The sequence below is a fragment of the Scaptodrosophila lebanonensis genome, unplaced genomic scaffold, assembly GCF_003285725.1.
Source record: "Scaptodrosophila lebanonensis strain 11010-0011.00,11010-0021.00 unplaced genomic scaffold, SlebRS2 tig00000118-arrow-arrow-pilon, whole genome shotgun sequence".
In the NCBI taxonomy this organism is placed as follows: domain Eukaryota; kingdom Metazoa; phylum Arthropoda; class Insecta; order Diptera; family Drosophilidae; genus Scaptodrosophila; species Scaptodrosophila lebanonensis.
Genome location: NW_022060578.1, coordinates 382,008 through 403,850, shown reverse-complemented (window position 1 = coordinate 403,850; position 21,843 = coordinate 382,008). Strand labels below are relative to the sequence as shown.

The 21,843-nt window shown below is 39.4% G+C and overlaps 2 protein-coding genes and 1 long non-coding RNA gene across 3 annotated transcripts in view; 2 read left to right on the top strand and 1 right to left on the bottom strand.

Moving 5' to 3' along the window:
• Nucleotides 1-11,442, top strand: part of LOC115628602 — a 48,576-nt gene extending 37,134 nt beyond the window's left edge. The window contains exons 8-14 of the mRNA XM_030524786.1: nucleotides 130-2,877; nucleotides 4,507-4,593; nucleotides 4,655-4,848; nucleotides 5,362-5,587; nucleotides 9,554-9,991; nucleotides 10,058-10,256; nucleotides 10,326-11,442. Of these exons, the coding sequence (XP_030380646.1) occupies nucleotides 130-2,877; nucleotides 4,507-4,593; nucleotides 4,655-4,848; nucleotides 5,362-5,587; nucleotides 9,554-9,991; nucleotides 10,058-10,256; nucleotides 10,326-10,496 (4,063 nt within the window). The 3' untranslated portion in view covers nucleotides 10,497-11,442. The remainder of the gene's footprint in view (nucleotides 1-129; nucleotides 2,878-4,506; nucleotides 4,594-4,654; nucleotides 4,849-5,361; nucleotides 5,588-9,553; nucleotides 9,992-10,057; nucleotides 10,257-10,325) is intronic.
• A 2,491-nt stretch (nucleotides 11,443-13,933) lies between these two features.
• LOC115628601 (ionotropic receptor 21a) lies at nucleotides 13,934-16,694 on the top strand. The gene is made up of 6 exons (XM_030524784.1): nucleotides 13,934-14,323; nucleotides 14,385-14,666; nucleotides 14,730-15,609; nucleotides 15,665-15,857; nucleotides 15,922-16,636; nucleotides 16,689-16,694. Exons 1-6 carry the CDS (start codon nucleotides 13,934-13,936, stop codon nucleotides 16,692-16,694), a joined length of 2,466 nt encoding a protein of 821 aa, XP_030380644.1.
• A 376-nt stretch (nucleotides 16,695-17,070) lies between these two features.
• LOC115628596 lies at nucleotides 17,071-17,410 on the bottom strand. Its single transcript, XR_003995814.1, has 2 exons — nucleotides 17,332-17,410; nucleotides 17,071-17,257 (listed from the first exon to the last, which is right to left on the bottom strand). It is a non-coding gene; the product is annotated as an uncharacterized LOC115628596 (long non-coding RNA).
• Between the last annotated feature and the right edge of the window lie 4,433 nt (nucleotides 17,411-21,843).

Below are 21,843 nucleotides of genomic sequence, written 5' to 3'. Positions count from 1 at the left end.
CTTCAACAGCTCAAGTACGCATGCAATTAAAACAAAAAACAAATTCAAAACAACAACAACAACAACAATAAAGACCACAACACCAACTACTCCGCAAACAGCCAGCACTCAAGCCACTACGATTATCAGAACCACTCCCGCCTTATCCCATACATATAACACGAATCCCTTCCTAAAACCAAAACTCCAAATGTTGGTCAATTCCCTTGTCAGTGTTGTAGCTCAAAGCACAACTACCAGCTACGCAAAAGTACAAAACCAACCTCCTACAGTGAACGTAACGACACAGAGATCTTTGGTAGGCGACGGGGACAGGTCAGTAAATAGTCAGGAGGAGTCTACAGAAACCATTTATGATGAAAGTAAAAAGGTATCTGTGCAAACGGAGGCCGAAAAGCCTAATAGTCGCTCATTTGAGACAAGCACTGCGCCCAAGTTCTTAGACTTCATTAATGCTGCCGCATATGCTACAAGTCCGCATGCGAATTTAATTCACGCACCTGCAGAGAAAACGAAAGCACTTAGCTCATCATTAGATCCACAAAATCACTATCGGCACAATATCGATGAAAAGGAAAACGGGCCCACTTCAAATGAAGAAGACCAGCAACGTAAGCGCATACAAAGCTTTGTCCTATCGGAACTAGAACCGCAAAGCTTTAAGGCACCGCCAAGCACTACGACTCTGGCTCTACCTCCTGTTGAGCTATTGTATAGCTCCAGTACCACTCGACCCAAGAAAGCCTACCAATATAGCTTACAAAGTGGAGCACATGGCTTTAGCTTACGTGCTGAGCCGGGTACAAAGGATTGGGAAAATACGTTGGAGGTTAGCGCTAGCACAGAGTCTTTGATAACGAAGACAACAGAGTTTCGAGGAACAACTGGCGCCAGTACAAAAACCACAAAACCACACCTAGGTTCTGCTTACATAGACAATGAGGGGTTTTTGGACATTTTGCCAACAACATTTGCGCCCCCCTTGCGCATTTGGCGCAATGGTCGTCCAACGATACAACAGCTATTAAAAAAAACAAATGATCAGCAAAACCAAATACGTACAAGTACGACTAAATCTTCGTTCCCTGAAGCCAAGGAACACGTGGATCCCATACAAAGCTTTACTGCACGCGCAACTCTTTTCAAGGACAATCTGAGCCGTGTGACCGCCAATCCAGGAATACATTTCGTTTCGCCTTATAAGAGTCTTGAAAATTTGCTGCAAGAGGAACGCCAGTCACATAACATTCCTCGCACTACAGCCAAATCGCGAATGTTGGGTGGACCAGCGGTTCCACTACTTCTTCAGACTACTGCTAAGCCCTTTAAAAACTATTTCCCAGTTGCCATTCCAACGAAAAACACAAGCCAATCCCTTTTAGCTACAATGTCGACGAGTAATCCGCGAAACTTTAGCGTTAGCGATGCCATCCTCAGTACATTTAGTCCACAGCGCCCCGTTACCTCGCCAAATATGTTTCGAACGACATCTACAATCCCCACGACTACCAGCACAACGGAGACGCCACAAATAATGTCTACTGTGGTAGCCACGTTGCCCATGATCATATCTCAGACACCTTTTCAATCCCGAGGCCGCTCACGATACACTGCAGCCACCCTAAACAACCTACTAGATGGTTTTGAGGAGCCAACTACTTTTGCACCAAAATTCAAACTACCAAATCGGTATGTGTCAACTGGTGCCCCACCGAGCTTATATCCTAGACGAAAGCGTGTTCGTGTATCGGCTGCACAAAATCAAAAGAAGGCTCTAACTCAGGGGTCCTTGGCATATAAATCAGCATCAAAAATTACAAATTCGTCCAATACCTTTGGCACTTCAGTGCCTGCAACGATAGTTGTGCCAAAGTCTATAAATCGTAAACCAATTGAAAATGAAGCCACAGTTCCTGATAAGCCGCACTCCGAAGCCCTAATAGCTCCTCAAACGTTTGACACAAAGCAACACAACAGTGTAGAAGAGGGCCCTGCTGTGAAAGGAGTGATTTTTGAAGAATCTACTTTCACTGAACCTGTGGTAGCCAGCACAGAACGCCCGCCAATTAAGTACCTTTATTCAAATAAATACCGGCAGCAAACAGTAGAGCGAACCCTAGCCGAGAGCTTACAGAATGCAGGATACCTAACCAAGGGCAACGGCCGATCACAGAAGTTTCAAACCGCTAATGTGCTTGAGCAGCTACAACAGTTCTTATCCGGCGATAGCAGCAGTGACGAAAGTGATTCGCCGCAATTTGTTAATAATTTTTCCGTTCCGGAAATTAAAGCCGCTGTTGAAGAGATCAAGCAGCTGTTCGACCCTCATAAAAAGAGTAAAGTTACGAAGCCACATACAACCACGCAAGCATCAATAAGTGCCACAACTAGCGTGTCTAATGTACCTATTAAACACGTATCCAACATATCCAAACCTTTCGCTTACTCCTCCACTTTAAGTTTACCAATTATAAATCCCAATACAAATACAATATCCAGTACCACAATCCCCACAAAGTTCTCACCCCAAGGTAGTACCGCTAGAATCTCTGCCAACTCAACTAGCAGTATCAGCGCCACACCTACTGCGTACACTTTGTTACCCACGCGAGCTTCAAGAGTAAACAATGCCATCAAAACGTCGATTGCCGCTGTTGCCCAACAATCCAATGGCCCTAGCTCCGCCCATATTTCTAATTATCAGTCCCAAACGCTGATGGGCAATCCTAATAAATTCCAAAATGGCCTCAGCCCATACAATAGCAACAACCAGCACCAAGACCACGACAAAGCGGGTGTCATCATCGCCGCCGCCTCCATCTCGGGCAAGTGCTCCGACAGTACGCCCAGCACCAAATGCAACGAAATCCCCTCGAGGTATAAATACCTAGTTGTTTTAAACGCTCTTCTGCTGCTGTTACCACTGCATCACCACTATTTTTCTTTCTATATATTTCACCGTAATTTTATTTCCAACACAGCCTCCTAAACAATAAAATGAAAACAAACCAAATCAACCAACCATTATAATTGATGTTAAGCTTTCGTTTTTCATAATTCACACTCACCCTTTTAGATCTGTTGGTTTCCCAGTATGTACTGTACGGCATATAAGTACTCGTACTTGCTTAAGTAAAGCAACAAGTTCGAGTGCAAAATAAAACTTCTATCCACAGTAATGCTCACTTAGTACACATAGTACCATACTAGTCCTTGTGTTAAGTTTATTTTTTTATTTTCCTTGTGCAAACATGCTATACTATACTATACATACTAATTTTAGGTGCTCTGTAAAATGTTGCAACAAGGTGCCACATATCCTTACGGTGTACGTACACATACATATGTGAAATACTGTATTCACCCGTTTACTATGTAGATGGTGGCGAGTTTAACTTTGAATAGAAATTATTTTTGGTTTGCCAATATACTCGTACACACACATATAAGTATTTTTGATTTTAATATTAAACTTTTATTTTGTATGAAACCATTCAATTTTATTTGCCTTGAAATATCCAAACTTTGTCATATCTAAAAATTTCAAAGTAAAGAAAATGCATTGTTACGCGAAGCGCACTTTATATTGCTTTGTATGCACGATCGAAGATTATGAATTAAATGCGGATAATCTCTCATTAATAGCTCATCATATGTGTACATACTCGTACTACTCGTATATGTACATTTAATACGTACTATACTATACAGTTAACACTCTAGTTCGTGCAAAATATCATTCATGAAATGCACATTTTACTGAGCTCAAAAATTGGTAGGTATTAAGAGAGGAACTCTGTTTGCACCTATCTACTATATATAACAAAAGTCTTCAGTTAGCCTGTGCAATTGGCTTAAAGCCTCTGCCTAGTCACACTCGTACGTGAACAAAATCTGGAAGAAAACAATATGAATATCAATGTATAACGTATAATAATTGATCGCGTCTATTACGAGGAAGACCCATATAGAACCATAATAATATTTCCTTACAGCGAACTATAATGATATTACTATCATTCTCTTCCTAAACATGATTAAAATAGACTCCCAACCCCCTGCAACACTGACACATAAGTATACAATTTCCCAAATACTTCTTAGCTGTTTAATACAATTGGCTTTTGATTTGACTTTTATAAATAACAAAAGGGCATATTCACTGTACATTGAATAAATTGGTTTTGGACTAATCATGCATAGCTTATATGGTATTATTAATTAATTTTATTTTATGCAAGTATGTACATACATATGTATATTTGGGGTTACGAATTAAGAATGAAAATATGTACCGCTTATCCATTAACTTTCCGTTTTCATAATAGATTTGTTAGCATCGTTTTGGCACAAAGTAGTTATTTGGTAAAAATAATATTATAATTTTTGTACAAACAATCGAGTATTTATCCCAAATTCGACACAACAAAGTGAATACGATTAAAATACACACATTTAAGACTAAATTAATCGCAAGTAAACACATTTTTCCACAAACAAATTTAGAAACAACAATAGAAACCGGGGCAGTGCCTTATATGCGAACCAGGAGCGCGATATTGTGCCCACTGCCAACAGAGGCACACATCCACCGTGAGTAATAAAGAGTAACCAAGTTAATAGATCGATCCGGTACCGAAAATATTATCCACAGCCGTACACGACCCACACTCAAGCCGTCTGGTACAATTGTTTCGAAGGCTCAAGAATTTGTCGATATATACAGATATCCACCATTACGTCCGGAACCTCTCTATCCCCAGCCAACCCCCGATAAGACAGCTGCCAAATGTCGCAAAGATGTGTGCTTACTGCCGGACTGCTATTGCGGTGGCAAGGATATACCTGGTAAGTAAAAGTCACAATAAATGCACACTATCAATTGGCCAGCGCAAAGTATCTTCAAATCTTTATAACCAATACACTACCCAATAAAACTTAGGAGGTTTAAATGTAACAAGTACGCCACAAATTGTATTGATTACCTTTGATGATGCCGTCAATACGATTAATATTGAACTTTACAAGGAGCTATTCGATAACAAGACACGCAAGAACCCCAATGGTTGTCCTTGGCGTGCCACTTTATATCTATCGCACGAGTGGACTGAATATAACTTGGTGCAGGATCTATATTCGGATGGCCATGAAATAGCCTCCCACACTGTCTCGTAAGTTGCGTTTAACGCTCGCGTTTTCACAATCAATATGGAGAAAGACGGCATCCACTACTACATATGGAAATTACATTATTCTATCTCTCTGCCTATACCTTTAACATGCATTTTTATTCATATCATATGCTCTGTTTTTTCTTTGTTTCGCCGACTCCGCCATCTACATTATCATTATAAATGCTAGGCGAGCTTCCAGCGGAAAATGTACCACAAATTGTCCTTTTGACCTTCGATGATTCTGTAAATGACTTGAACAAGCAATTGTACACGGATTTATTCGAAAAAGGTCGTGTAAACCCCAACGGCTGCCCAATTACAGCCACATTTTACGTATCCCATGAATGGACTGATTACAGTCAGGTGCAAAATCTGTATGCCGACGGACACGAAATGGCCTCCCACACAGTTTCGTAAGTAATCTACAACGGCGCCACAGAGACAGCTTATATACACGTACACCAACGGTTCAACAATCCGGAAAATGTTGATACACATCCAAAAGCCACAACACGAACCCACTTAACAAACTCTTTGCTTTAATTAATACTGAATGCACTTCCACATTTCCAGTACTTATGTTCACAATCGGGAATTTTCACAAATATCCAATTCAAGCCATTCAGATATCCACATAAAAACATTTTGCATCGAAATGAAAAACATACATTGTGTACACGTGTATATATATATACATACTCGTATGTAATATGTACATATGTACAAAATGTAAAAATGAAAACGGAAACAATGATCGGCGCATTTTGTGGAACAAGAGCTTTTTCCAGTGTTAAAAGGTTCGGACTTTATAAAATGCCCCCCTTGAAGTTCCATAGTTTTTGATTGCCGAAGGACTACCTATTACACTTTCATTAAGCAAGTTAATTATTTTTGAGTCGTTTCTTTATTGTTTCGATTACCTTCTTTACCTCACCGTGGGAAGTTGAGATTTACTAATTGTTTTAAAACGTTTTTGCTCTATTAGTCCTTGTAATTCTTTTTTTTTTAATTAGTTTGTTATGACACAATTATATCTATATATATAAAACAGTTTGTCCTGACTGACTGACTGACTGACTGACTGACTGATTGGCAATCAACGCACAGCCCAAACGGTAAGAGCTAGAAAGCTGAAATTTGGACACAAGATCCCTCTTATAGTGAAAGTGAGCACTAAGAAGGGGTTTCGGAAAATTCGAACGCCAAAGGGGGGAAAACGAGCTCCAACGTTTGTATGAAAAATCTAAAATTTTTATCCGATTAACTTCAAACTTAGTTTGTATACTCTCACAAAAAATACAAAAAAAACTGTATACTTGGATTTTCAATATTTTTCCTGCGGCCTGAATAATAATGATTTTCCGGTGGAAAATTCGGTAAACGCAAAGCTATGTGCAATCAACGCACAGCCCAAACGGTTAGAGCTAGGAGGCTGAAAATTGGACACATGTTGTCTTCAGTGGTGTAGGTGAGCACTAAGAAGCGGTTTTGGAAAATTCGAACGCCAAAGGGGGGAAAACGGGCTCCAACGTTTGTATGAAAAATCTACAATTTTCATCCAATTAACTTCAAACTTAGTTTGTATACTCTCAAAAAGAATACAAGAAAAACTGTATACTTTGTTTTTCACCATTTTTCCTGGGGCATGAAAAAGAGGGGGTTTTCCGTGGAAAAATTGAAACACAATCAACACCCCACAGCCCAAACGGTAAAAGCTAGGAAACTGAAATTTGGGCTCAAGTATCCTATCATGGTGTAGATGCGCACTAAGAAGGGATTTTGGAAAATTCGAGCTACAAAGGGGGGAAAAGTAGCTCCAAAATTTGTTTGAAAATTCTGCATTTCTGAATCGATCAACTTTAAATTTGGTTTTTATAATCTATAAAAGAATACAAACAAAACTGCATACTCGGTTTTTCGAAATTTGTGTTGGAGTTTGAATTATTGGGGTTTTAATATTTATTCATTTTTTCAAATGAAAAGTTTGTGTTATAAATTTTGTCCGATCGATTTCAAATTTGGGTAATATAATCTACGTAACTAAAATTACAACTTTACATTTAACGATTTTTAAAATATGCATTTTACAAATGCAGGCAGAACAAACAATACAAAATATCAAACAGTTGGGGACAACTAAGTATACATACACACACACATACATACACACAAGCAGCTGTTCGTGTAGTGCAAACGGTTGAAGTAGCCAAAGCAAAATGTGAGACACTAATGTGTGAATGTTCATTTGTACAAATGTATGTGTATGTATGTACATACATACATACATATGTATAAAAGTACATTCGTCTTGCACTGACAGGGCAAGAAATGTTAATTAATTAAAAATTATTAACATTATAACATAAACATTTTTGTTATTTTTCTTTGTTTAGTACATTTGGCATAAGGGATTTTAGGACAACGGACTACAAGGGCGTACGCAGGTTGGGCAGGGGGGACATTGCTCCCCTTAAAAAGAATTTCGCATTATGAATTACACCAGCACCATATGTATTACATACGTACATACATATGTACATACGTCTGTATGTATAGTATGTACATATGTACATCAATAAGTATGTATGTACGTATGTACATACATTCTTATATACATATATAGGTTTGTATGTATGCAGTGGGCCATCGAACACTGTTGTTTAATTGTAATAAATAGTGTTCTATGTTTTCAAATCAAAATTTTTAAAACAACAACAACAAGTTATTGGCTCGCAAAACTTCTTTCGTTTTGATAATTTACGGCTGTTAATTGCATACGAAAAATGCCAAAAGTTTACAGTTACCGTACACATACAAATACATTTGTATGTATGTATGTACATATGTGTACAGTGAACAATCGAATACAGTATTATAATCAATAACTCTCAAACGATGTTTTTCGATGTATTTGTATTCGACATGTATTACGATATATCAACACAAGTATCGATATTTTCGATATATCGCATTTAATTTTATTATTGGGGTTTTATTATTTATTCACTTTTTCAAATGAATAGTTTGTGTTATAAATTTTGTCCGATCGATTTCAAATTTGGGTAATGTAATCAACATTATATCAACAAATTGGCATTCAACGATATGTTTTTTACTTGCCATATATCAAATATCAAATAGTTGGGGACATCACATACACACACTCACACATACATACAACAAGCAACAGTTCGTGTCTATGTGTGCCCATGCATACATACATATGTACATGCATATGCATGTATGCCTGTATATGTATGTAGCATGTACATACAAAACAACAACAACAACTTTAAGTTGTTGGCTCGCACATCTTCTTTCGTTTTGACCATTTAATGTTAATTGCAAAGGCAAAACGCCAAAAGTTTACAGTTACCGTCGCTAAGCAACGACTGCGTAAGCGATAGTAAAGCAGAAACCGAATAACGGAGCTACGCATATTCTGCTTCGCATTGCGGGCAGATGTATGTATGTATATGATTTGTTCTTATTGATCTCAATAAATAATTAGATTTTATTATTTAAATATTCTGCTTATTGCATTCGAACTTCGATATTTTGATGATATCGGTGGCTTCAACTATCGAAAGTTTTACTCTAGCAAATTGAGATGAGAATTGTCAGTGCTTTTTGATCGTGGCTCATCGCTGCACGGCACTGACACGAGTGCCGTGTTTCATATTCCGAGTTTGTGCGTGACCGTATTGACTCAATATGGCACGAAAAGACTCAAATGTGAATTTAGAATTAGGATATACCCTTATAATTATTCCCCCTTTTTTGCAAATCGTCTATCTTAAAACGTTGCGTTATCTCTATATATAAAACAGTTTGTCCTGACTAATTGGTGATCAACGCACAGCCCAAACGGTAAAAGATGAAATTTGGACTCAAGTATCTTTTCATAGTATCCATCATAGTGTAGGAGCACACTAAGAAAGGCTTTTGGAAAATTCTAGCTCCAACGGGGGGAAAACGAGCTTTAAAAAATATTAGTTATAGTGGTCATGTTCGTTGAACGAAATAGTTTGGCAAGAACAAAAATGTAACGGACTACTGAAAAATTTTTTGTCAAGAACAGAAAATGTTCATTTAAATACCTTAAATGCCTTCCTACTGGTAACTTATAAGGTGAAAACATATGGGTAGGTTATGCACACACAAAATAAATACTATACAATTGGAAACATTATATTGAGCCGGGTTAAGACGGGCAATATCTGCTAGTTTATCATATAACACCCTAAAAAGCTACCATTGCACAACAAAATATCGAAAAGGTGTATCGGCACTTTGTTTCCGTTTTCGTTTATTTCAATTTTGTATAAAATGTTGCTTGTTAAAGTGTGCGCTGAAACCAAGTTTTCTTCGACTTGCAGTCATAGTTTTGGCGAGCAATTTTCCCAAAAGAAATGGACACGCGAAGTAGCAGGCCAGCGGGAGATTCTCGCGGCGTATGGTGGCGTAAAGCTTTCGGATGTGAGGGGAATGCGAGCACCTTTCCTCTCCGTAGGGGGGAATAAAATGTACAAAATGTTGTACGATTCCAACTTTACCTACGATTCCTCGATGCCAGTATATGAAAACCGTCCGCCATCATGGCCATACACCCTGGACTATAAGATCTTTCACGACTGCATGATACCACCGTGTCCCACTCGTAGCTATCCCGGGGTTTGGCAAGTACCGATGGTTATGTGGGTCGACTTAAAGGGCGGACGATGTTCAATGGGGGACGCATGCTCGAATCCTAGTGATGCAGAGGATGTGACAAAGATGATAATGAAGAATTTCGAACGCCATTATACGACTAATAGGTGAGCCACCTTACGACAGAGCACGTAGCACGACGAGTTATTTAATTTTGACCGCTTCCTCCACAGAGCACCATTTGGCCTATTTTATCACGCAGCCTGGTTTACCCAACCACATCATAAAGAAGGTTTCATCAAGTTCCTTGATGCCATAAACGCCATGCCAGACGTTTGGATTATTACTAATTGGCAGGCTTTACAATGGGTGCGCGATCCAACGCCGATATCCCGCATTAACTCCTTCCAACCATTTCAATGCGATTATTCGGTACGCAAAGGACAAATACAAAAATGCCGTCAATCTTGTTGTAACAAAAAACAATTTATTATTATCTAGGATCGGCCCAGACGGTGTAATAATCCAAAAGTCTGTAACCTTTGGCACAAATCTGGTGTGCGGTATATGAAAACATGTCAGCCGTGTCCTGATATCTACCCCTGGACTGGAAAGACGGGTATTCGTTCTTCGCGCATTGACACCGCAGAAGTTGAAGAATCGGCGGCGTAAATGTTCCGAATACGAGCCTGAGCTACTTATTGCTAAATGTAATGCAAATCACGATAATCGAAACCATTTAACGCCCTTTCCAAATGTGTAATTGTCGTCATTGAAAGCCCAAAATGCGGTATTCACTCGTTTATTCACATACACATACATATACATATTTTAGTTAATTCTTATAGATAATGTGAGAATTATTTATTCCCATACACATACATACTTGTATACTTGTACATTCCTAAACGCAGCAAATTGCACATATTAGAAAATTTCATAATACACCAATACACTACATGCATTAAACCATGCTGCAGTCGCGCATAGGAACATCAAAATTTCATAATAATAATAAGCATAATGTAGGTATTTCCTAAAGCTGTTCTTGTCTGAGAGCAAGTACCGGGTAATTATCCACTTACAATCTGCCCTTATGACAAACGCTCAGCACGTCACTTAGTATTAGGGTTAAGAGAAATTTAAAATTAATTTGTGATAAATAATTAGATTATATGCATCTGAATTTTTAAAGATATCAGCTTACGGCCGAATTTCCTTTGGTTCTCACATAACTGTTGTGGGTGCCTTTACACTTTTCACATATATTTATTTTACATTGAGATATCTATATTTTTCTACCATTCAGGAGCTGAAAGCTCGAGTAATTTGTGCAGCAACGTAGTTATGTAGTTATTACTTCCTGTATACATGCATATACATCTCGCTCAAGTCTATCTTCTGATCCTTTGAATGTGATGTATATAAATACATAATACTTATAAAAACACGGTATACGCATTTAGTTAGATACATAAAATATTTTATTTGAAAATGATAACACCCATCGTGTTTTTATACTCAACCGAATAAAATGTAGAAACGAACGTCAGATCCCTTACTCAGTGAAATTTTTACGAGTATAAGTATTAGGTTTGTGCGATGTATGTCAAAGAAGCACCGCATAAAATTTACTATACACATAGTGTATACATATATTCGTAATCACCATATAGATCGATTTGTCTGTCTAGACATGTCCATCTGCCCGTCCGTCAGTCTGTCTGGGTGCACGCCTGGATTTCGGAAACGCCTAAGCTTATACTAACCAATCTGAGTCTGTAGATTCTCCATTTCCCTAGGCAACTCGAGTTTATTTTACTAATTTGTTGATTTCCTTCCTTCCGCCGCAACATTCTAGTACGCACAAACTGCAGCCCCGGGTTCGCTTTTCTTATTTTTGCTTCTGTAATGCGCGCATATAACATAGTGGCGGTGAAGGGTATTTCACTGTCGGGCTTGCCCGACTGTACATTCTCTTTTGTTTCAAATTGCATTAGTTTCTAAATTATCGATATGCACAGTTCTTTTGAAAATAATTTTGTAATCATGCAATGAAAAAGTGCTAGTGGATCTAAATGTGACTTTGTAGTGGCGTTAATAGAAAGTCCCTAGATTTAGTAGTGTTTTCAACAATATTTTTTAAGGCCTTATACAAATATATCAAACCATATAGTTTTCACATGATCAACGATTGAATATGTAACATTTGCACAATCACTAATAAAATAAAAATAATAATTTTACAATTAAATTGAATCAGTAACTCGAAACATTTTATTTTTCAACGAATACTCTAGTTATAATCGCAACTAAACGAAAAAATACATCGATTAGGCTCCTACCTAAAACAAGTCACTCGATGAGAAAATGAAGAAGCGAAACGAAACGAAACGATTGCCAATACTTTGCCGTTCTTCATACATATTGAGGAATTTGATTAACGTGCATGCATAGATTTATAGTTAGTTAATAGGTGAGACTACAAATATACGTGTATATGAGAAAGTATTTAAATGGTTTAGAACGTGAAAATACCTTTGTTTAAATATACAATTTTTGTAAAATACAAAATAAAATCTAAAACGAGTGAATTAAGTATTTTGTGCTGATTGTAAAAAAGCAATTTATAACATGTATGTAATAAATTTGTATGTACTAAATTAATATTAAATTCTTTCAGTATTGGGCCTACTGGGATTGGCATGAAGTAAAGAATAAGTACAGAACAAAAGTCGTATTCGGAAAAACCGTGCCTCAAGTGGGAAAAATACAAAATATTTTTGGATACAAACTTTAAATAAAGCACTGTTGGGTTTCAAATACATAGCTGTTAAACATTTTTACAACATGTTAACACGCCCGATAAGAAAACTCTACTGTTCCAGTCTAACTAACTACTACCCCGCTATTAATGATTTTTCATAACTTTCGTAATTTAAATCAAATTCGGCTTTTACATCCCGTTAGTGCTTATGTATCCTCGTGTTAAGTTTTATCATCATACATCCAATGGATGGAAGAAAGTTATAGTCATAACACTCATAGACATAATATTGATGTACGATTCAATGTACGTGTCATATGTTATACCATGTGCGAATGTATGTAACACACAGAAGGCGTGGCAGACCCCTAAAAGTATATTCTTGATCAGTATGACAAGACGATTTGATCTAGCCCAGTCTGTCCGTTAACTCGTCTGTATCAACGGAAGGATCACAGAAGGTGCAAGGGCTAGAATTAACAAACTTGGTAGCCCTGAGCCCTAGGCAGATCAAGTTTTTTTCCACTCCGCTATTAGAGATTTTTCATAACTTTCGTAATTCTTGGACTTTTGAACGCAGTTATCATTAGTATTCCAACTCTCATCAAGATAGGCCAATTTGAAAGGAAGCTATAACCATAAATGTATTATTTGCCCAAGATCTGCCGCTGCTGTTGTTGTTGTTGTTGCTCACAAAATTGTCCCTTAAATTGTCCTTTACACTCACACACAATTGCTTGTTGTAAGTACCATCAGCTGAAAACTACATTGCTCTGTGCAATCGAGGTATAATCGATCCACATTTTTTTTTGTAATATTACAATTTTGAAACCTTTAAATTTTCTTGTTTTTTAATTTATAATTATTCTACACATATGTACAGAGCATTTCAAAGTCGGGACACCCGACTATAGCTTCTCCAATTGTTTTTATTTAACAACCAAAATATTCACTAGAAATATTTATATGGCAGAACAACGTTTGCCACTTCAACTACTTAGTATACTTGTACGATACTTGTATAACAGTTTTTCGGAAAGGACCGTACAAATATTCATATAGCTGCAAAAGAAACCTTTTTAGACCTTTTCTTTTGTACTTCACGAAAACGTAATAACAAATTGTTCAATTTAATTTCCTAATAATTTGATTGGCTCGTTCAATGCGCCAGGTGTTTATAATAACAACCTAACTGCAAAGCGCAATAGACTTTCTTATCAATATTTTTAATTTGAAGAGGTGACGACCCGTAGCGTGCAAAGCACCAATAACACAGCAGTATATAAGTTGGCCCAAAATGAAAATATGTGTGTATTCGAAAGTCGGCGCCATCATCGTAAACATGTGGAAGCTCCTATTGGTGCAAATATTGTTCATTAACCAGTGTGCTGGCATAAATGGATATTATGAATTAGGCGAGAGCAGAATTGTGAAGGACAACTTCACTAACAAATGCTTTAGTCAACCAATTATCAAGCAGCATCATGGTGCTTTTAATGAAAGTCGATATAAACGTCGCATTGATACGACATTTTACGGAAATCCAAAACCGCGGGCTGAGTTATTGGTCAGCAAATTCCATATAAATGCATACAACTTTGACCAGACAAACTCCCTCGTGGCTTTGGTTAACAAGATAGCTGAGGAGTACTTGAGGAAGTGTCCTCCCGTAATATACTATGATAGTTTCGTCGAAAAATCAGATAGCTTAATATTAGAAAACCTTTTTAAGGTAAGCTTATTGAAATACACGTAATTAACAAGATTAACAAGAAAAGTAAACTTGTTCTTAGACTATTCCTGTTACGTTTTATCATGGCGAAATCAATTCGCGCTATGAAGCTAAAAATAAAAAATTCACCAGCCGCATTGACGTCCACTGCAAGAGTTATATTCTATTCCTCTCTGATCCATTGATGACGCGAACGATTTTGGGCCCCCAAACAGAAAGTCGAGTGGTGCTTGTGTCACGATCTACACAGTGGAAACTTCGTGATTTTTTGTCCTCTGAAATGTCGTCGAACATTGTTAATCTGTTGGTTATTGGGGAGTCACTCATTTCTGATCCGCTACGAGTGAGTTCAGTAGGACTCTAGTTACTACAAATTGTTTGAATCATTCTTTCTTACATATTTTAGGAGCGTCCTTATGTATTGTACACACATAAACTTTATACCGACGGTCTCGGATCGAATACGCCCGTGGTCTTGACCAGCTGGATAAAGGGTGCGTTATCGCGACCACACATTAATCTTTTCCCACCAAAGTTTGTAGATGGATTTGCTGGTCATCGCTTTCAAGTCTCCGCTGCCAACCAACCCCCTTTTATGTTTCGTATACGAACCCTCGACTCAAGCGGCATGGGTCAACTTCGTTGGGATGGTCTAGAATTTCGTTTGCTAAATATTATATCAAAGCGGCTAAATTTCTCGGTTGATATAACTGAGACACCAATGGGTGCCTACTCGCGTAGTGTTACCGACAATATTCAGAATCAAATTTTGCGCAGAACGGTTGATATTGGAATGTCAGGCATTTACATTACCGAGGAGCGACTGCGTGATACAGATATGTCAGTGGGACATTCTCGCGACTGCGCTGCATTTATAACGTTGGCTTCTAAGGCACTCCCAAAATATCGCGCTATAATGGGACCGTTTCAGTGGCCCGTTTGGGTTGCTCTAATTTGTGTTTATTTGGGCGGAATTTTCCCTATTGTATTTACGGATCGTTTGACTCTCCGCCACCTACTTGGCAACTGGGGAGAGATTGAGAACACGTGCTGGTATGTCTTTGGCATGTTTACAAACGCCTTCACATTCACGGGCAGGTATTCCTGGAGTAATACCCAAAAAAACTCAACACGTCTGCTAATTGGCGCTTATTGGCTCTTTACAATTATAATCACAGCGTGCTACACAGGATCAATCATAGCGTTTGTTACACTGCCAGCATTTCCAGATACCATTGATTCTGTACTTGATCTGCTAGGCTTGTTCTTCCGAGTTGGCACGCTAGGTAAGTAATGGGCATCATTGCTGACCCGAATACCTAAATACTGGAACCAATTTAGATAATGGTGGTTGGGAAACTTGGTTCCAAAATTCTACACACATACCCACTTCAAAGCTATTCAAAAAAATGGAGTTTGTCGGCACTTTGGAGGAGGGAATTGGAAATGTTACGCAAAGCTTTTTCTGGAACTATGCCTTTTTGGGATCGAAGGCACAGCTTGAGTACTTGGTTCAGTCCAACTTTTCGGACGAGTAAGTATACCGATAATTAAGCTGATGGAAAATTCGGATTGCCTATAGAATCGTTCTACTTTAGAAACATTTCTCGACGGTCAGCGCTACATCTCAGCGAAGAATGCTTTGCACTTTTTCAAATTGGGTACCTCTTCCCACGTGAAGCTGTATATAAGCGTAAGATCGACTCAATGATTTTACTAGCACAGCAGAGCGGTCTTATGACGAAGATCAGTAACGAGGTCAGCTGGGCCATGCAGCGATCGGCGACGGGCCGTTTGCTGCAGGCAAGCTCATCAAGCGCTTTGCGCGAGATAATACAGGAAGAGAGACAGTTGACTACAGCCGACACGGAAGGCATGTTTCTGCTTATGGGAATCGGATATTTACTTGGAGCAATTGCCCTATTATCTGAAATTGTAGGAGGTATAACCAACAAGTGCCGACAAATTATAAAACGTTCCCGCAAATCTGCCTCCAGTAGTTGGTCATCCTCATCGCGCCCCGATCCGGGCATACAGCGTACGTCGGAAGAGCAGCAAAGACATGATGAACGGAAAGCAGCACGCCGAGATGCAGCCGATAGCGAAAACAAAAGATTTGGAATGCGCGAGTTCAATCTAACTCGTACAACTTTGCGAGAACTTTATTCTAATTACAATAGATCGGATCCAAATTACCTAGTTAGGGATGGTCAGCTGCTGGTTGAGAATGAAGCACCAGTCTCCTCAACATCCAACTCCCGTGCATCCAGCGGGGAATTGCCATCCTATTTACATACGCGAACCCGAGCTACAGTACTGGCACAAATAGAAGATTCGAATGTCCCGTTATCAAATGTTTGCGAAGCTTTAAGCCAGCTAGATCATAATTACGACGTAGTTTTTGGAGATGTTGTAGAGAATGATTTAAATTTGTTTTCGGAAAACACATTTTTTCAAAAAGAATAAGTATATTATAATAAATAAATAAATAATAATAAATAAATAAATTCCTTATATATTTTTGGATTTGCCAGATGATGAAAAACCCACAAATAAATAAGTTTTTGATACTTAAGGTATCTCTAAGCCATAGCGTTTCTATGACAGATTTATGACACATTGATCTGCTCCGTATCGATATTTTATTTGTGACCTCTGTGCCAAGTTTCAACAATAACAGGAAAGGAATGCAAAACTCTAGCGGGCCTAACAACAATAATTACCAAAATGTAAGCCAATTAAGAATATTGAAAAAAAAAAATTTATTCATCGACTATACCACCTTGGGTATTATTATGTTTCCACATTTACATCGGAATTTTATCTATAAGTGTATGTGTGTGAGCATCTGCGCAGTATGTGGTTGAGCCAAAGGTGATACATAGTAAATGTATCAGATCGAGAAAGGCCATTAACCAGTTTGAATTAACGAAACTGCAATTAAGGATTCGACGAGTTGGTAAAAATGGGATATGGCAGATGCAAAATCAATTCCACCAAGTACTTACGAACTGGCGTCGCTTTAGGTCCTGGTACAGCACGGGCTTGTGCCTAAAATACGTCACGAACAAGGTAGAAATTTATGTATGTATCAAATGTGCAATTTAGTGATCTCCTGTCGTCGAAAATACCAATAGGAATCCTTAAAAGAAACAGGAAGGAATCCACAGAAGTCAAAATCTGGTTTAAGGGCCACCAGCTTTCTAAAGAAATTAAATTTCTCTACTCCGAGGTTGGACCGGCAATGGGGCAACAGTCCCACAGTGTCCAACAAGGCAAAAAAGCGTGCACAATCCAAAATTCATGGCTATGGAAAATATCTCTAATTCTCTTCCCTCTCCAAGAGGGTGGTACCATATTGGCCGGATTTGATTAAATATTTGGCTTTGAAGAAGCAGGGTTCCAATTCAGGTCCCTGCGTTCATGCCACCTTGCCTTTTGCCAATGTGGGCTTCAAGTTATATTTTTGGCAATGGGGCCAAACGATTGATCGAGTGTACTGACCCGTCTTAGATCGAATGGTCACCACGCGCACTCTTCCATCCGCTCCTCGAGTCGTACCCTCGACGACTCCCAGCATCCACTGCTACGGTGGCAGGTTGTCCTCGTGGATGAGAACCATCGTGCCGACCTCGAGATCGGGCTGACCTACTGCCAACTTCTGGCGCTGCAGCAGGCTTAGCAGGTAGTCTTTGGACCAATCGGCCCAAAACCGCTGCTTGATGCCGCAGATCAGCGGCCAGAATTGCAAGTAAGTCAGCTTGCTTGCGATGATCGGCCGCGAGTTAAGTATGGCCTCCACCGCCACCAGCACAGTCCCCAACTCGTCTTGCCGCAGACAGGCGCTTCTTATTGCCTTTTTGCGGATTTGAGGAGGAATGCAGCACCCGGACTTTAACTATTACGGAAAACCAAGGGAGGACGGATATCGTGAAGAGTGAATTTACATCAGAAGGCACATAAAAGTGAAAATTCCAAAACTTCCTTTGCCTTGATTGTATAGGATTTGAAGCTCTAAGCCCCAGAAAAAATACCAACCTGGGGCAGCTCATCTGTCGATCATAGTCCAGTTAGAGCCACTAAGCACATCCACCAGTCATTGAAAGTTCCTGGACAATAGATTTTCGAGAGAATTCACTAATAGTGATTTTTAGGATCTTGACACAATTAATGACAATGTTTATTGATGACAATGTAGGAAGCGCGTGCTAGAAAAATCCTACTTTTCACTTTTGCTCTAGCCACGGTATACTCGTCGGCCAGATTAACTGCAAAATTATTCAGATTTCAGATTCCTTGGACGCTCTCGTATTGGGTTCCAGGCGAGGCTGGTATTATAGTCCCGCCATCTTCACAAACTTGGACAGACGTATCCTCACTTTGTCCATTTTGCCGGAGTCAGCTCCACCTTCTTCAGGACTCACACCCAGCAAGATAAGCACGCAGGTGCAAGAAAAAAGTACCAATGGAGTTGACCACACCACTGTGACCACCCACCAAAAGGCAATATCACAGCTATCACCACGTCAGGAATTTATCAAAGAGATGCGAAATGAGGAGGAATCCGCGCTGCAAGAGTGTCGAAAAGTTCTTCGCAAAATGAGAACTGTTATAAAAGTACAGAAGAACGTAAGAAAGGACGTCAAGCAAGGAGTTGGGGAATTGGAGAAAAAACCTCGATCATGTTGACGAAACTGGGTGGAAGCATCATACAACTTCATGAAAAAAGAAGTCACCTTGATAGCCTAGCCAGAGAGACCAATACAGCAGCGACACCCGCAGAGCCGAGTCATAAGAGACCATTAACAAGACCAGTGAACGGGAATACTCCGAGTGGAAAGAAAATGCGAGAAAAAGGACCTGAAATTTGGCAAGTCGTTAAGCCTAAAAGGACGCGTACTCGCAAAAATGATGGACGGGATTTAAGAGTTAACGATAAAACTCCCAGACAAACCAAGGCCAAGGGCCCCAAGAACGAAGCCATACTCATCAAACCAGGGAAGGCCATAGCTACGCGAATATATTAACACGACTGATGCGGACATCAAAATCCGAGCGGTCAGTAAAACTAAAGCAGGTGCAGGTGAAAAAGTTAGCGCTGATTTCTGCGAAATAATCAAAGAAACACTACAGCAGACAGCGGAAGTCGCCAGTCTCAAGCCAACAGCCACAGTCGAGAAACGAGACTTAGACGTACTCACAACCGCCAAGGAAGTAGAAGATGCCGTTAGACGAATCCCCCCACAACCAGTAGACCAGCTTAGAGTTGTGGTCACTGCACCCAATAGCCGAAAAATGGTACAAGCATAGGTAACTCTAGGTAGCGAGGCTGCCACAGTACTTCTCCAGAGGGAGGATGAGACATCGCGTAAACATTAAACGCTGATATAGATGCTTTGGAGTGGGTCATGGGCAAATGGATTGCAAAGGATCGGATAGAAAAGGCAACGGTATCTGTATCCGATGTGGACAGACTGGCCATAAGATAAAAGAGTGCACAAATTAACCGAAGTGCTGCCTATGGAAAGAAGCGGGACTTCAAATGGTAGACCACATTCCTGCCTCTGGCAAATGTGCAGCAGTAAAAGTTCAGACATGATAAAAATTCTTCAAGCAAACATGCATCTGAGCAAGACAGCATTACTTACAAGGCCTCGTTTTCAAAAGTTCTATCTAACAAATTGTTCGGATTGGAGACGGATTCGTATGGGCACGAGGATGGGGATTCTCAATAATTAGCTGCTACTAGACTCAAAGTGACAACTTGGAAGAATTCCAGAAAAAACTAGACGCCATCGAAGACCAGGCGCGGACTCTAGGTGGTAGTTTAATAATTGCTGGCGACTTCAACTCAAGGACCATGGAGTGGGGCATGCCGGTAACTAACTCAATATGTAACTAACTCGTCCCACATACCTCTCTGCAACAGCAGATCGAGTTCGCAGTTCCCCTCCAAAAAAAAAACCATATGCCACAGTCTCTAGATCTCAACCCGGTTGAGTATTTATGGTGCGATGTCAAGAAGGAAGGAAGTTTCCAAGCGTCAACCAAACACCAGTTAGACATGTTTGGAGTTCCATTCCTCCTCAAAGATGTCGGAATCTTGTGGACTCCATGCCGAAGCGATGTGCTGCAGTTATTGCAAACAAAAGCTATGCTACAAAATACTTATATAAATTTTAATAATATTAAAAATAACCGTATTATTTGGATTAGTTGGGACAAATAAGAGAACAACAACTGAAGCGCTACTATTATTTTGAGCGACCAAATTAATGATGTATTGGGAAAAAAAATGTGCAATTGTTATATGAACACATAACGCATAACGCTTTCCTTTCTTGGGCAAATGCATTTTTCCGAAAAGGTAGAAGTCGCACGGTGCCATATCAGGTGAATACGGCGAGTGGTTAATGGTTAAAATGTGATTTTTGGTCAAAGAATCGGTCACAAGCGTCGATCGGTGAGAGCAATTTTTGGTCGTCAGTCAACTTGTGCGGAACAAACCGTGCACACACCTTTCGTAAGCCCAAATGTTCGGTCAAAATGCAATAAATCGATGTTTTGGCGATGTTCAATTCCATTTCCATCACGACCACTTTGAAAACGTTGAAACCACTCGTGCACTCTGCTACGGGATAGGCAATCATCGCCATAAACTTGTTCCATCAATTGAAACATTTCGGTAAAAGTTTTACCAATTTTAAAACATCTTTGTTCGAAGCTCATTTTCGCACCGATAGCACAAACACACTTCCAATCGATGAAATGTCAATAAATTCTCACTGGACAATCGATAAAGATAGCAGATTCTAACGCACCAGTCGACATATAGATAGCGCAACCAGGGGGTGTCCTGTTTACTTTGGAACGCACCGCATATATAACAAGAGAGAACGCTACAGTCGAGCAAGCCCGACAGTGAAATACCCTGTACCCAGGTAAACTTCCGACACTGAGGTATATGCGCCTCTAGCAGAAGCAAAAAGAGGAAGAAGAAGAGCAAACTTGATGCTGCAGTTTGGGGGGTTGTACTGGAGAGAATGAAAGGACCAGACGTTTACCAACCCGTACCGTTACCAACAATTTTAATAAAATTTCGCGAAGGAAGCATTGGCATATGTGGAGACATCAAAGAGATGTTTCATCAGGTCGCCATTCGAAAAAAGGACCAGGATTCGCAAAGATTTATGTGGAGAGATAGTAATGTCAACAAGCCTAGCACATACGTTATGCAAGTAATGATTTTTGGATCAGCCAGTTCGCCTTGTTCAGCGCAGTATGTTAAAAACACAAAGGCCAAAACCTCTTTAGATAAAAACAGTAGAGCCGTGCAAGCCAAAATAGAACGCCATTATGTTGATGACTATGTTGATAGCTTTAGTAATATACATGAAGCTTATTCCGTTGTAAAAAAGGTTATTGAAATTCACGAAAATGCTGACTTCGAGCTTCGTGGTTTCGTTTCAAACTCAGAACAATTAATGCATTTGTTAAATATCAAAAATATACCACAGCTA

Excerpts from the sequence above, each read along its gene's own strand:
- LOC115628601 (XM_030524784.1), top strand. The coding sequence starts at position 13,934 with ATGTGGAAGCTCCTATTGGTGCAAATATTGTTCATTAACCAGTGTGCT. Across the intron at positions 14,667-14,729 it reads TCATTTCTGATCCGCTACGA|GAGCGTCCTTATGTATTGTA; the intron begins GTGAGTTCAGTA and ends TACATATTTTAG. Across the intron at positions 15,858-15,921 it reads CAGTCCAACTTTTCGGACGA|AAACATTTCTCGACGGTCAG; the intron begins GTAAGTATACCG and ends GTTCTACTTTAG.